Source organism: Phasianus colchicus, chromosome 1, assembly GCF_987193195.1.
Source record: "Phasianus colchicus chromosome 1, bPhaCol1.hap1.1, whole genome shotgun sequence".
Taxonomy (NCBI): Eukaryota; Metazoa; Chordata; class Aves; order Galliformes; family Phasianidae; genus Phasianus; species Phasianus colchicus.
The window spans coordinates 186,879,574-186,895,176 of record NC_143436.1 but is presented as its reverse complement, the minus strand read 5'-3'; the positions used below and the strand labels follow the sequence as shown (position 1 = coordinate 186,895,176).

Sequence of the window (15,603 nt, the reverse complement as noted above, 5' to 3'; positions counted from 1 at the left end):
CATGGTGCCAGTGCCAGGCGAGAGGTGGTGAGAAACAACACATGTCAGAGGGGTGAAGACCATCTTGGCTGCAGCTCAGATGTACCCTGTGCTGAAGGGATTCTGTAAGCCTGAGAGCACCAAGTTGGTGCTCTTTTCTGGTCAAACAGGCCATCTAGGCTATTAGAATCATAGAATTGTTTGAGTTAGGTGGGACTTCTAAAGATCATTTAGTCCAACCCTGTGCAGTGAACAGGGACACCCACAACTAGATCAGGTGCTCAGAGCCCCGTGCAGCCTGGCCTTGGGTGTCTCAGGGATGGAGCATCCACCTCCTTTCTCAGCAACCTGTTCTGGTGCTTTACTAATAGTAATAAGACAAAACTGTAGTATCGTAACACAGCTTCATTACCCTAAAAACTATTGAGGATCCTTGCTGCCTGAAGGCAAGTCTTACAAACAAATCCACCACCTTGCTTGGTGAACCAGCCTGTGTTCAGGAGTCCCAGCGGCTTTCCCACAGAATCAGCTCCAGAGTCGCACTGCTCCAAGGGCTGGAAAGGTTTTCTTGGTATCTAATTAAATGTGTAATTTCAGCCAGTTACACACTGTGCTGCCAAAAGCAGGCGTAAAAGTTCACTTTCTCTTCATGTTTCGCTGTGTATTTTGTACTTGAAGGTTCTGACTTTAACACAGCTGCCTGTTTGCTGGATTAAATAACCCCAATCCCTTGTCTCATAGGATGTCTTTTCCAGCCTTGCAGTGCTTTTCCCTGCTCTTTCATGTTTCTCCATGCTCTGCATCTATCTCAAACTAGACGAGCCCTCCAGATGCCATCAGAGGGCAGAGGGCTGCAGTGCCATCCCCTCTCTGCAATGTCTGCCCTTCTCTCAAGAGCACAATCCTGGCTCATGCATAGGATCTGCAGGTGACACAGAGCTGCTGCTTCAGTTGGCACTTCTGTATGCACTCTTAACCACAGATCACCAACTCCCATTCTTTTTTCCTCCTTGGCAAGCCTGCCTCAAGCTCCAGCGCTGTGTCCAGCATGCTGGCAGTTCATCCCAGCCTGGTGTCCACTGCAAACATAAAAAGCTCTGCTTGGGCTCTGAGTCATTCCTGGAAATGCTGAGCAGCACCAGATTTAGGAAAGGTTTTTGTCCAACCTCGTGGCTTTAGTAACTCAGCTCTGAGAAGGGTTTTGAGCAGCCATGCAGCTATGTACTCACTTTCTTCTCCCTCTCTCTCCCTCTTGCTTGTAATAGCACATGACACAGTATAAAAAGCCTTACACATATGCCAACATATAGGACATCTGCAGTTCACCCTTCATCTACAAGATTTATCACCTCATCACAGAAGATTGATTTAGTCTGACCAGCTCTGTTCTTGCTGAATCTGCGCTGGCTGTTACCCATATCCTCCTTTTCTGCACATTTGCAAAGGCTTTGATTGTTTCAGTGTTTCCAAGAATGGAATTAACAATGGCTGGAAAATCCCTTCCTAATGTTTTTTTTTTTTCCTTGCCTCTTAAAGGCTGGAGCTTTGCTTACTGTGCCCAACTTTTGGAAACCCCTCCAAGGGTTGCTGCTGTGTGACCAAGGCATGGCTCACCCATACCTCGAGCAGTGAGTGTATTTCTGGGCTTCCTGGAGAAAACTCATGGAGGGCATGTAGTGATCAGACAAGAGGTAACAGCTTTATACGGATAGAGTGGAGATTTAGACAAGGTATAAGGAAGAAATGATTCCCCATGAGGGCAGTGTGGCCCTGGCACAGCTGCCCACAGAGCTGTTCTGCTGCCCCATCCCTGGAGGTTCCCAAGGCCTGGTTGGATGGGCCCTGGGCAGCCTGAGCTGGTAGGTGGTATAGAAAGACTTGGAACACGATGGCCTTTGAAGGTCCCTTCCAATTCAACCCATTCTATGATTCTTCAGTCCTAAGCAGACAAGGGAGCCAGTGGTGGCCAAGGGACAGTGCAGCTTCCATGAAAGCAGACACTGGATAAACTACAACTTAGAATCATGGAATCATTATGGTTGGAAATGACCACTAAGTTCACTTAGTCCAACCCCAACCCATCCCCACCATGCCCACTAACCACAGCTGTCAGGGCCACATCTCCACAATTCTTGAACACCTCCAGGGACGGTGACTCCACCACCTCCCTGGGCAGCCTGTGCCTTCATGGAGTGGAGAAGAAACACTTGAAGAAGGATATGGTAGAAGTACTGGAATTATGAATGACATGGAAATAAATAAGGAAAGGCTTGAAACAACCCAAAGGAAGTATGCCTTCAAACATCATACAATTACATTGTGCAACCCATTGCCACAGGATGTCCAGGGTGCCAAAAGTATGAATGGTCTCAAACAGTGATTAGAAAACAACATGGAAAAAATTGTCTATGAAGGGCCCTCAGACCCAATGATGCAGCTCAGGAAGTTCCTGCAGTGCAGGAACTGCTGGAAAATGGGCTCATGTGCTAGAGAAAACATCATTTGTGTTTGTACTTTTCCTTATATGTTCTCTGCAGTTGTCTGCTGAGTGGCCATGTCAGAGAGAGGACACTGGGGGCTCTTAAATTTGGGGATAATGCAAAGTGGTATTTGTGTCTACAGCAATCAACTGGGAAAAAGCCACAAGCAGCCCTCACATCCTCTTCTTTCCATTCCTCTTCTCTCTGCTCTCCCACTGCTTGGCTGCTGGATTTCAGCAGATATGAGTCAGCCTGTGACTGCTGTGTTCCTTTTGTTCTTCAAATGATGAAACCAGAATGTTTCACACTCTGCGTGGTCCAACAGAGGAGCACTTCATTGTCTCCTTGGCAGACCCTGAGGAGGAACTTCTGGCCTTGGAGAAAGTGAGGTCAGGGAGGGAGAAACTCTCCCCATAGAGGAACATGTGCAGATGGCTCCTCTGCCTCTCCCCCTTGCTTTCTCCCTTCCCTCCTCCCTTCCTTTCTTCCATTCCCTCATCCCCTACCACTTTTCCACCTCCAGAGATCAGAGATGGTTCTGCAGCTGTTCTGGATGAGCTTGCTGAATGGCAGAAAAAAAAATCGGATTGAAAAAGCAGGGCAACCCCAGGCTGCGGGAAACACTGCGTCGGTGATACGGTGTGCTGGGGGAACGAACACACAGGGAATGAATCCCATCGGACAAATAGAAAAGGAAGGGGAAAAAAAAAAGCCCCGGTCCCTGCGCTGTTTGTTCCCACTGCTCAGTGGCCATCCAGCTGTTTCTTTTTCTTTGCTGCACTGACCTTATCTCGCACTGGAGCGAAGCCAGGAGCCAGTGCTTTGCTGAGCAGCCAGTGACCGAGCAGGTCAGGTTTTGGGGGAAATGAAAGCTCTTTGGCAGAGCTGGAAAAGCAGATGTGCAGAGACATTCCTTCAAACACAGCACTGCCTATGAAGCTCCTATTGGAGGGGACAGCAGCTCGAAGGGAAGCTGCTTGCAGGCATTTGGGGTTGCTGCAGGGCCAGGCGCCCTGGGACAATTATTTGCTGGCTTGTCGCATTAGGAATCTGAGTGATTACACGCATGGGTGGGTGCAAATGTAATGAGCATCCATACCCGGGTGTGCCTGCAGTTCAGGACAGCCGGTCCCAGGTCTGGTGGCAGCAGCAGTGCCCAGGTGCTGGAGGATCCTTCCTTCCCTGTGCTGGGGAAGCTCTGTACCAAGAGTGGAGCTGCAGCATGGGGAAGGCAGAGCGGTGCTGGCCTGGTGCTGCTGGGTGGGCACAATGCAGGTAGGCAAAGCCTTCCTGGTGGCGTTCAGATGTACCCAACTGCAGAGGGATCACAAAACTCTCTCTCCAGCCTGCTGCCCTCCATGGCTGTGTAGTTTATAGATCAAAGTGGAATCAAACAGGAAAAAAAGGCTGTGAAAATCACTTGGGAAGCCGTTCCAGAAAATGAGGGATGTGGGGAAAAAGTGCAAAGGCACCTTAAACTAGGCAGAAAAAAAAAAAAAGGCTGTTTTCATTGGGAATGTGACAGTGTGGCTCATGATGTCTGAGAGACAAGGCAGCAGGTAATCCTGTTTCTTGATACATTCATTCACCTCTGCTTACAGCCAGGCATTCCAGATGATCCTGGTGGTGTTTTCCAACCTTAATGATTCTATGGTTCACCTGTGTCTGTAAATAAAACCTCAGTTCTTCTCCAGGATGGATAGGAGAGGATGCTGTGCAACCTGAAATACTGAAGGCCTGCTGTTTTGGTGAACCAAAGTATCTGACCATCTATTGTTAAAGTTTCCCTTGATTTTGCAGAGAATTTAAGCATTTAAAAGCTTTAATTCGGGACTAGTGTAGGTGTCCTCATTCGCTGGAGGGGAGTTGCACTAGACGGCCTTTTAGGGTCAGCCAAAACGATTCCATGATTTTAGAAGTGCAAGGGGGAGGTGACGCTGCTTCTATCCCCTGCACGCTCTCTAGGACGGCATTCAAGTCCAGCGAGCACCAGGCCCCGCCCCATTCATAAACCCCGCCCCCAAGTCTTGACCACGCCCACAACCCACAGACCACGCCCGCATCATCGAGGCCACGCCCATCTCACTCGTTAGCCCCGCCCCTTCTCCTGGCCCCGCCCCTCCGCTGGTGCCGCCCCCGCCCCGCCCCAGCGGAGCGCGCCCGGGGGCGGCGGGAGCGGCGCGGATGGCCGCGGTGCTGCCGGGGGCGGCGGGGCGCGGAGCCGGAGGTGAGCGCCGGGTGGTCTCGGGGTCCGCGCGTGTGCGCGGTCGTTCCGGGCGTTGGCGGGGTGTCGGTGGGGAGGACAGCGCCGTGCCGGGGGACCTGGGGTGAAAGCGGGCTGCTCGGTAGACCCCTCGCAGCCCCGTCTCCGTGCTTCTCCCCGGGGCGCTTGGGCGACTTTCTCTCCGCTTCGCCGGCAGCGGTGCGGGGCGGCGGCATCTGGAGTGATGGTGCGGTGCTGTCCCGCACGAACGCGGCGGTAGGAGGAGGGCTTCCGACGGGGTTGTCCTCGGGCGGTGCTGCGCGGAGCCCCGCGGGGACCGGGAGCGGCCCGACGCCGTCCCCAGGGGTCCGGCTCGGGGCTGGGGCCGCCGGAGAGCCGATATTTCTCCTGCACGGAGAGAGGAGGTCGAGTCCTATGTAAAAGCGAAACGCGTTGAGACAGGAGGAATAAATAAATGGTACGCGAAGTGAACTTCTCCCCCTTCCCAGCCCTCCTGCCGGGGTTTGCGATTCGTGTTGAACTACAGGAAGGTCGCTGCTCGCCTGTTTTCCTCTTGCGATGGAAAGAAGTGCGTTTTTTTTTTTCTTTTCCCTTTTTCCTGGACCGGGAGCAGCTGCGGGGCCGGGGGCAGCGCTGTGCTGCTGTTGCCTTCCGAGTGATACGGCGGGGGAGATTGGTGGGACGGGGCGGTTTCGGAGCTGGGCGGTGAGCTCGTTTTCCTGCGCGCAGCTCCTGGCGGTGCCCTGCCCGCGTAGAGGTTTACACGGATACCTGCGTGTGTGTATGAATATGTGGTCGTTGGTAGCGAGCAGAACAATCCCAGTGGGGTTCAGTCCTCAGGGCCGGCACTTTCCCAAGCGAATCTGTCAGATAAAAATGATTCTGTGATAATAAAATGCCATATAGAATCATAGGATGGTTTGAGTTGTAAGGGACCTCAAAGCCCACCCAGCCCCAACCCCCTTTCGTGGGTTGGTTGTCCCCCACCAGCTCAGCTGCCCAGGGCCCATCCAGCCTGGCCTTGAGCAGCTCCAGGGATGGGACACCACAGCTCTCTTCCATGGAGGAAGGACATTAACCAGTGTGGCTTTGGTGAGGAGGCAAAGTCACTGTGTGCTGGGATGGTGCGTGGAGGCAGGATGTGCCCCCCAGTCTCACCTCCCCATGGGAAGCACTGCAGGAGAGCAAGTGTGCCTCAAGGCCCCTGGGGATGGCAGCATTTGGGGTCACCCCACTGATTCTCATTTATATTCCTGCATAATGGCAGTGCCTGGGGGGTCCCAGGGACAGTCCCTGTGCTGCTTGTCATGGCTCAGTGCTGAGCCCTCCCTCGGCACCAGATCTGCCACAACTGGAGCAAAGCACGTGGTGCTGTGCCCAGCACTGTGGGCTGGCTCTGGTGTGATGCTGCTCAGGGCGGAGGCAGGAGAATGGGAGGATGTGCCTGCTGCACCAACCTGTACTGGAAGCCATCAGAGGGCTGTGAGCTCACGTTCTCACTCAACTTTTTGTTGAAACTTTATGCTCGTAGGGAAGAGGTTTTGTTTGTTTGTTTGTTTTTTGGTGTTGAAGTGACTTTCTCAGCAGGTCAGGTTCAGGTTGAGTTTTATGGGCACAAAGGGAGGAGAAGTCTGAGCACTGTCGTCCTGCTGCACATGAGGGTGGAGCAGCAGGACGTGCAGGGGATGGATGCTGCTCAGTCATTCGGGAGCAGGAGCTGAAGGCAGTTACCTCCTTAGCACCTTTGTGTGTAGCACCTCTGTTGCGTTCTTGCACTTTAAAAGCGGCTGACTATAAATTGCGAGTAATGATTTAATAACAGAAGGCGCATAATTTTAATTTATATTCTGGTGGGAAGAAGGCTTAATGTCTTTTCCCCTTAGATGAGGCGGTTAAGATAAGAATGAGGCAGCGGCTGTGCGTAGGGTTGGGTTATCACAGCAGTTCTGTATGTGGATGGAGCAGAGTGCTGGCTGTGTGGCTTGCTGCCTGCGTGTAAAAAAGGAAAAGCTTGAGAAATATGAAGATACATAAGATAGAGTTGAGTGCCTGCGTTTTCAGTTAAAGAGTACTGTACAGTCTTTGTACTATTTTTGTTCAGTCCGTATCCCAGGCTCCTTTGTACGCTTGCAAGTTTGTGGGAATGACTCAGGGAGAAAGCTATTTAACCTAAAGGACACCACTGGCAGGAAACTGCCTGGAGAAAGAGCAGCACTGGGGACTGAGTGGGAACCAGGGGGATATCTGTGTGCTGGAGGAACAGGAGCCCAAAGCTGCTCCCAAATGGGAGGAACTGGGGCACAAAATGCCCACGTTAAGGCACAGCTCATGCAGTTTAAGAAGGGAGTTTTATGGTTTTATGGTTTGCTGGAAGTGCCCGGGAACTGGCCTTAATGATCCCAGTGTCTTTGCAGTCCTGGGTCCTGTTTCACTTCTGTTTAATTAATGGAAAGGCTTAAATATCTGATGAAAGCGATCGTGCCAGGGCATTTCTGTAACGAGATCGCTTTTAAAGGCAGTAAGTACAGCACAGCTAGTTGTAGCTTCAGCTCCTGCTTGGTTGATGCTTTGTCCATGTCATGGCTGGTTGATGCTGATTCCCAAGCTCTGTGCCAGCCTTTGTGCTTCACTCCTTGTCGGAGGGTTCCTTCACTTCTGTGCTGCTTCGGCTCTGAGCAGCACCTCACCTTTTATCTCAGAGCAGCAACGCCGACACAAGTTGTAATCGTGGCGCTTTGATCAAAGCAGAAATTTCAATTATTGATTCAATCCCTTGAATCCTTATTATAAACCCAGGCTGGCTCTGCATTGTAGATGCAGTGCTGTAGCCTCAGAGGTAAATTTGTACCTTATAATAAGTAGAGACACGTATTTTTCTGTAAGCCATAACGAAGCCGTGTTAAAAGCATGTCTCCTTGCTCCTCCTGGTGCAGCTTAGATGATATCCCGCTGCTATTCAGATACCCCACCTGCAGCCCGCTTCCCCTCAGCATGCCAACCTGGGAAGATGGAAGGGAAAAAAAACAACCCATGAATTATAAAAATTTCATAAAAATCATGACCCAGCGAGATGAAAGCGCTGCCGCCATCTGTGCCCCCCGCACGCCCATGCACCTGATCTGTGGGCATCCGCTGGGCAGGCAGCCTGGGCCCTGTGCTCACAGCATCCATGTGATCTGCTGCCAGCTCTGCAAGCTGCCTTCCAAGGGTGGTTGCTTTGCTTTGTTCCTAACTCTGGGTTCGGCCGCTTTGTTTTTGCTGAGGGGAAATGTGTATGAAAATCAGTGCATTGGGCTGAAGTTACGTGGAAAGCGTTAGGCTACATATGCATTTAAATTTGGGGGTTTGTTGCCTCTGTTGCATTTTCTCATTAACCTTTGTATCATGGAATCACAGAGTATCCCAAGTTGGAAGAGACCCTAAAAGACCATTAAATTCAACTCCCAGCTCTATGCAGGACCGCCCAAATCCAAACCCAGTGTCCAAGAGTGCTGTCCAAACGCTCCCTAAGCTCCAGTAGCTGGGGATGTGCCTGCTGCTCTGGGCAGCCTGTTCCATGCCCACCGTCCTGTGGGGCAGGACCTTTCCCTAACACCCAGCCTGACCTGGTAGTTTCCCCCATGGTTCAGTGATCTGTTGTGCGATGGCCTTTTTGGAGAGGGAAGTGACAGTACCCATCTAGAGTCTCCCAGAGCTCTTTTAGGACAAGGGAACAGCACAGTGCCATGAGCAAAGGTTCCTGTCCCTAAGTTGCAGAGGGACTGGGTTCTTGTGCATCCTGCCCAGCACAGGGCTGGTGGGGCATCTCACATCTGGGACATGGCCGTATCCCATTGGGACATCGTAGCCCGGTCTTGGAGTGGCACCAGTGGTGCTCTGACTGTCCTCATGTTGTTTTCCTTCATCAATACTTTTCTCACTGACCCGAGATAAGTGATGAGTGCTCCATCCTTGGAAATACTCAAGGTCAGGCTGGATGGGGCTCTGAGCACCTGATGGAGCTGTAGGTTTCCCTGTTCATTGTGAGGGATTCAGCTAGGTGGCCTTTGAGGATCTCTTCCAACTCAAACTATGATTTACCCAGCAACAGGGCAGAAGAAATATTCCAAAGGTGGAATGAGGTATTTATATTTCTTGCTGGCTTGGCTGTGAGACAGAAGGACAGATGTGGGCTTTGAAACGATGTCATTTTTGTTCTGTCATTTTTGGATCCTCCTTACAGACCATGGAGGAGTTTATGGGAAAGCACAAAGCTGCCTTACTTCCCTCTTCATTTCAGATGGCTGCTTTGGAAGGTGCTTCAAATTCTCCAGTCTCTTTTTGAGCTGCAGTACAGCTTGGGAGGAGATAATTTGGAAGACACCCACTGCTTCTATCTGGCAGGATGGGGGATTTTTGGGAGTGGTGAATGATGGTAAAGGAGCCACATGGAAAACAGCTCCCAGCATCAAAATAGCAGCAGGCCACGCAAAATGGGCATTTTTGAGGTGTTTTAGCAAAGATGTAAGTCATAGTAGGTTGGCTAGAAGAACACCGCCTACTCCAAATAGCTTTTGAGGAGGAAATCTGCTTCCTGGAAGTGCTGGTATTGCTCTGAAGACGTGGCTTTCCTGTAAAGTCACAGCAGTATGCTTCCTATGAGGTTTTGGGTTAGATCCCTTTCAAAACCAGACCAAAACCACATCAGAAACAGGAAATATTTAAGCATCTGTGGGTCCTTGCTACATTTCCAGCATTAATCTTAGTGAATGATTCATTGAAATGGTTACGAATCTTGACATGAATTGCGTAGCTGTATCAGAATGGTATGGCATAATTATGTGCTTATCTTTGACAAAGAAAACTTGAATGGGTGTTGGGCAACCACTGAGATGTGGGAGAATTGGTAGTGAGGCAGAAATCATAGAAGGTCTTGGGTTGGAAGGGACCTTGAATCCCACTCAGCCTTAATCCCTGCCATGGGTTGGTTGCTCCCCACCAGCTCAGGCTGCCCAAGACCCATCCAACCTGGCCTTGAGCACCTCCAGGGATGGGGCACACAGCTCTGTGGGCAGCTGTGCCAGGGCCTCATTGGAAATGAGAAACGAGGGAGGAGCTCGGCAAAGACTGACCAACGCAGGAGATGTGATCATGTCTTGGAAATGGATGCAATAGATCTGGATATACAGCAGCTGAAAGGGTTGTGTCTGTGGACCAGATTGTGTATAGGTACTGTTGCACTACAGTGGTGGTTCAGATCGATCAATCGCAGCATGGACTTCCAGCTGTTTTTAGTTTTTGCTGTTTTAAGCTGATGGTTGGTCAGCGTTCCCATTGGTTGTTAGCGAACAGAGTGGTTTTGTGGAAAGGTTCTGACTAATTGTGCTAACAGGTTTCCATAAAACTGCTGTTTCAGCCATGCAACGTATCTCCCTCAGTTTTATCTTTAAATGAATTTAAAGCATTATATTCACCTAAAGTATTACAAAATTATAAAATTGGTGAATGCAGTCCTCTAGACTGAAGTCTCATGGGACAGAGAGGTTCAGTGTCTCGCTGCAGCATGAGCTGTGCTGGATGAAGATCTGGTCCAAATGCATCTTCTGGGCACTGCCTGAGATCAGGATCCTCCTGCTGGGAGCATCCTCATCCCAGTCCTCTACACTGGGGGCGGGCTCAGTCCCCTTCTGAAGGTGAAGAGCTCCTTCTAATGACAGAAGGAGCCTGTGCTAACCAAGGTATCTAAGCAAGTAGCTAATGACGGTCAGGTTCTAAATCCTGTAAGTCCAGGATTTTTTTTTTATTTGGTGGCTTCAATAACACCTTCCTAAGCAAACGGAGAGCACTGGATGTGGTTCTGCTTGCTTTTTCTCAAGTGACCACTGTTCTAAGGAATTCTTTTGATATCTTCTGTACTGACCTTGTGCTTGGGTATTGCAGCAGAGGAGCCTTTTCTTTGCTCCCTTTGGCCATCAGAAGTTGGGTATCCCTCACTCCAGGCAGGTTGCCTTTCATTGGAACCCTCCTGGCCCAGCTGAGCTGCGCTGGTGCTCAGGACATGCCCAGATGTGGGTGGCATTCCATGGGTGCACCCCGTCTCATCTCACTCCTTGTCTTTAGCTGTGATCCCTAGCAAAACCATCTTGCTTTGCATCTCCTCATGTGCCCTTTGCTGTAGATACAGCACTTGAAGACACAACCCGAGGGCGTCTAATGACTCAAAATACAGCAGGCAGATGAATGAAAGCAAAATTTTAGTAGCAGTTTTTCTTTTAGCTTTTGTTTGCTGAGTGGTGACGCCTAGCTGATGGCTGTTTAGGTTGTCTGTAATGCCTGAAACTGTTTTTTTTTACCCTATGTTTCATCCCAATCCAGTTTTTATTTGTAAAACAAGCCCAGGCTCGCAACTCTTTGTTTCAGGCAGAATTCCCAGTCCGAGGGCAGGGCTGTGTGCAGGAGCAGTGAAGGGTGTCTGGGATGTTGTTCTGTGCCACAATACAGCAGTCATGTTGGAAAGTGGGGTTCTGAGGTTTTCCTTGCATCTTTATCAGCACAAATGCTAGAACAGCCTTCCATGCTAATTTTGTCAAACATATTTGGCTTATATCTACTCAAGTGAGCAATTTTCTCTTCCTTGCTCTCTAAATATAGATTATTGCCTTACAGATCTGTGCATAACATGAATGGTGAAGTGATGAATTCGTTAACATTTTGCACAAACTCCTGTTCCTCTCCTCTGGGCACAGAAGAATATAGTTTTTGCAACTTTGTGCCTGTAATCAGGATGGGCTAGATCCTGCTGCCCTGCTCCACGCAGGGGGTGGAGTCAGCAATAATGTGCCAGAAGAATGTGCTTCTCAGCTTGTGCAAGCTTGTCCCCGTGTTCGTGGGCTTCCCGTCCTGCTAGGATGGACTGATTCCCTGCTGGGATGCATGGGCACTCGGCTGGTGCCACTGTGACCTGGGTCACTCTGCTCCTGCTGGATGTGATCCTGGGGTTCTCGGCTACAACCATGTTGAGAACATCTGGACAAAGGGATTTGAGTCCCTTGAGAGTGTTGGCTGTATTTTATGTCCTAGTAATTTTCTGTCTTACTGAGCCGTTATTTGTGATCAAATTTTGCAGTAAAGCCTTTCACAGACTGTGGCCCCACTGGACATGTGGCTGTGTCCTCACCTTCTTTCCTCTTCTTTACCCATTCCTTCTTTCAGTTTTATGCCAGCTCTGTTGGCTTTGTGTCCTGGGGCTATGACTTGATTTGTGACCCTGTTGCTGTTCAGAATGGTTGCATGGGCCCTCTGTGTTCATATGCTCCAACCCCTGCTCCAGCAGGGACACCCAGAGCAGGGTGCCCAGAGCCAAGCATTGGAAGATCTCCAAGGAGACTCCACAGCCTCTGTTGGCAACCTGTAAGCCTGCTGGTTCTTGTAAGCTAGGCTGGGTCAGTCTGGCTGGCTGTGTTCCTGGGGTGGGCTGGGGCATGAGATGGCACTGATGATTCATTGCCTCCTCCTTGTTCCTCAACCTGACCCCAGCAGGGCCTCTCAGACCCTCAAAAATTGTTTGAACTTCTGTCATAAGTCAAGGCTTTATATTTTTTCATTCAAATAACTTATTTACTGACATCTTACTTTTCTTCCTTGTAGGCTCCTCAGCTGCATGCTACAAGCCTACCAGCCCAGGCCAGATACTGGAGGATACTGGCTTTCTTTATCAGGACCACCAGTTGTTTGCTGGCAGGCATGACATTTCTCCGCTAACAGCTGAAGCAGTCAGTGCTAAAGAAAAAGCTGGTGAGTTGCCACTCTTCCATATGAACCCATCACAGTTATGTTTGGGTTTTCCCTAAGCACCAGACACCATTTATAAATAATATTTACTGAGATGAAGGTCAGCTCCTCATCCCCAGCACAGGCAAAAGGCAGGTTCCTTTGACCGAAGTGTTACAACCCACTGTCACTTGTCACCTGTTTCTATTTGTCCTTCTGGATGTAGTTGCTCTTCACTTTGTACAGCTTCTTGCCAACAGAACAGGATTGCTGATCCCCTATGTGTGGCACAGTGCTTGGTCCTTTTGAGCCTCAGAAACAGACCACCAAAGTACATCCCCTGAATACAGAGATCTAATAGATGTGCAGGAGTGAAAATTCTTGTGACGTTCTGAGTATGTGACGTTGGCTTTATCTACTTTCCTTGTTTATAGTCTAATAACTTGTACAGTGAGCTTTCTTGTATGTAAGAGAAGTTTTTATTGCAAGTCCGTAAAACAACTATACAGCAAGACTCCTGTGCACTGTGATAATGCAAATACAGCAGTGTGAGTTCACTGTAGATTCAGGGGCTTATATGGATGGACGTTTGGCTATTGTGCAGCTAGCTAAGTGGGTTTGTATCATTGGAACTAGATGATCTTTAAGGTCCCTTCCAACCTAAGCCATTCATCTTGTTGGCTCAAACACTGGCCCAGGGAGCTGGCAGACCCTCTGAATTCTGGTGTCCAGGTTGCCATCCCAGCATGTCAGGTACTTCCTGATGTTGTCCAGGGAAAGCAGAGGAGAGATGTGTTCTGCAGGGCAGGTGTAGAGTGGAACAGCCTGGGAATCTTCCCTCTCTCTCAAGCTTTATAATGGTTGTTAAGCTTTTATGGAAAAAACAGTGTTAGTGGAAATGGCCAGTTGTCACAGAATAAGAGTCAAGGGCTTTTCTTCCCCTCTGACATCCAGGTTGTATATAAGCTATCCCGCAGCATGTGCAGTAACTGGTGAAACATGGAGAAATAGCAGACCTTGGGAGAAAATTTTGCTTTTTAACTACTTTTGAATGCCAGGAAAACAAATACAAGTACTGCTGAGGAGCTCCTTTGAGAATTGGAAACAGCAGGATAGAGAAAGGAAGTTGCCAAAAATGACCTCAAAAACTGAACTCAGAACAGCACCTCCTCCTCCTTGTCTAGGAAAATGGGAGGACTCTGCAGAGCTGAGGGCTGATTTTCACCCACCAGAAGCACTCCTTTGGATGCAGGCACAAGTGCTTTACACCTCTTTGGGGTGGGTGCATGGGATCCAGCTAGGAGGGATTATGCCATGAGGTGCCTTGCTCCCCGTAAGATTCACTGTGTGCATCACTTTCTATGACTTGTGCCCACATTGCTGTGTAGAACAAACAGGACTAAGATGAAGAAGGGAGCTGGAGACTGTTTTGGTATTTGATCTAACCCCTGAGCTGTGTGGCTTCACTTCAGTTACAGCATCTGTAACACCTTATCCCATGCGATGCAGCTTATGAGGCTGGGTGAAGAAATTATACCTTGTCTCTGCATTGCTTCAGTCTGTGTTACGGTTGTCTGTTTGGTCTGTGATGCTTAAAGTTGTGGTTCTACATTGCAACCATGTTCCTTGTATTCACCCAGCGAAATTACAAAAGTTGGTATTGACTTGCACAGAATTAGTGTTATTGGCCAGAAGGGAAATTGCTGTTTTAAGAGAGAATGCCAGAGCACAGCTCTTTAATTACACTCCAGAGCTCTTTCATTTTCAGTAGGATTTTAGGCTTTTTCTGTGATGCATCTTGCATTGTATCTTCTTGTGGCATGCAGTGCACTTGTGAGGGGATTCAGCTCTCTACCTTCAGCTGTCAAAAATGCGTTGATTTGGTATTGCTATGGAGGCTTCTCTGTAATCTGGCCAGGCATCTCCAGGGAGAGATTTACCCAATTCCTGTCTTAGAGGAGATCACGTTTCCCTGTCCCACCATTGACTGGGGAGAGAGGTTGGAGCCATGGCATGTGGAGAATGTTGAGGGGAGGGCTGGGGAAGGGATGGGGTCACTTATCTTAATCAGAATTAGGGATGAGCTGCCATAAGGAGATGAGAATGGTGTAAGAGAATGGTACAGCCTTGGGGGGGGGGGGGGGTGGGTAAGAGGAGCAGAGGGAGTGAGGCCTCCTTATGTAGAACATAGTGCTGTTCTCAGGCGGCCCAAAACAAGGTATCCTCCTAACTGCTGCCTTCTCTTCTACCCAGCCGAGGAAGCCCTCTGCACCTTGCACCCTCCAGCCTTCCTCCGGAGCTCAGAGGTGGAGATGCGAGGCTCGGAGGAGGTGGCAGCCGGCACGGTCCTGCAGCGTCTGATCCAGGAGCAGCTGAGGTATGGCAACCCCAGCGAGAACATGAACCTGCTGGCCATCCAGCACCAGGCAACGGGCAGCGCCGGCCCCTCCAACAGCACTGCCAGCACTCTCTCTTCCACAGAAAACCTCGCGCCCGAGGACCCACAAATGGTCCAGCCGTCGGCGCGGCAGGAACCGCAGGGGCAGGAGCACCAGGGGGACGGTGCTGCGATGGAGAAGCAGCCCCGGGCCGCGCAGCCCCCACACAGCAGCGAGGAGCTCCCCAGCTACGAGGAGGCCAAGGCCCAGTCGCAGTATTTCCGGGGGCAGCCGCCGGCGGGGCCGGGATTTTATGTCGCCGGTACCTCTGGACAGAAGTCCAGGACGGAGGGGAGGCCGACGGTGAGCCGGGCCGGCAGCGGGCAGGCGCATAAGGACGATGCGCTGAAGGAGCTGAAGCAGGGCCACGTGCGCTCGCTGAGCGAGAGGATCATGCAGCTCTCACTGGAGAGGAACGGGGCCAAGCAGCACCCGCCTGCCCCGGCGGGCAGCAAGGGGCTGAAGGCTGCCCCGACACCCAGCAAAGGCATGGACCCGCGGGGCCCGCCGCCCGAGTACCCCTACAAGGCCAAGGTGGCGGCGGCGGTGTCCCCCAGCAGCAAGGCGCCTGATCACGGGCTCTTCTATGGCGAGCAGCACCCAGCAGGGCCGCAGGACGTCCTCAAGGCCTCCTACGTGGCCCCGCAGCCCTCCAGGACCGAGGTGGCCGTTGTCCGTTACCAGCCGCCCCCAGAATATGGGGTGACCAGGTAATGCCCAGGGTGCGGGCCTG

At 50.7% G+C, this 15,603-nt stretch overlaps 1 protein-coding gene across 4 annotated transcripts in view; it reads left to right on the top strand.

Moving 5' to 3' along the window:
* Positions 1-15,603, top strand: part of AMOTL1 (angiomotin like 1) — a 70,186-nt gene that overhangs the window by 11,218 nt on the left and 43,365 nt on the right. The window contains exons 1-3 of one of the 4 annotated variants that reach the window (XM_090134020.1): positions 4,603-4,686; positions 12,310-12,456; positions 14,686-15,580. In XM_090134020.1, coding sequence (XP_089990146.1) covers positions 4,644-4,686; positions 12,310-12,456; positions 14,686-15,580 — 1,085 coding nt within the window. In that variant the 5' untranslated portion in view covers positions 4,603-4,643. Of the gene's footprint in view, positions 1-4,602; positions 4,687-4,952; positions 5,141-12,309; positions 12,457-14,685; positions 15,581-15,603 lie in introns of those variants that run through there. The other 3 variants (XM_031616127.2, XM_090134018.1, XM_031616128.2) reach the window with 3 other exon arrangements.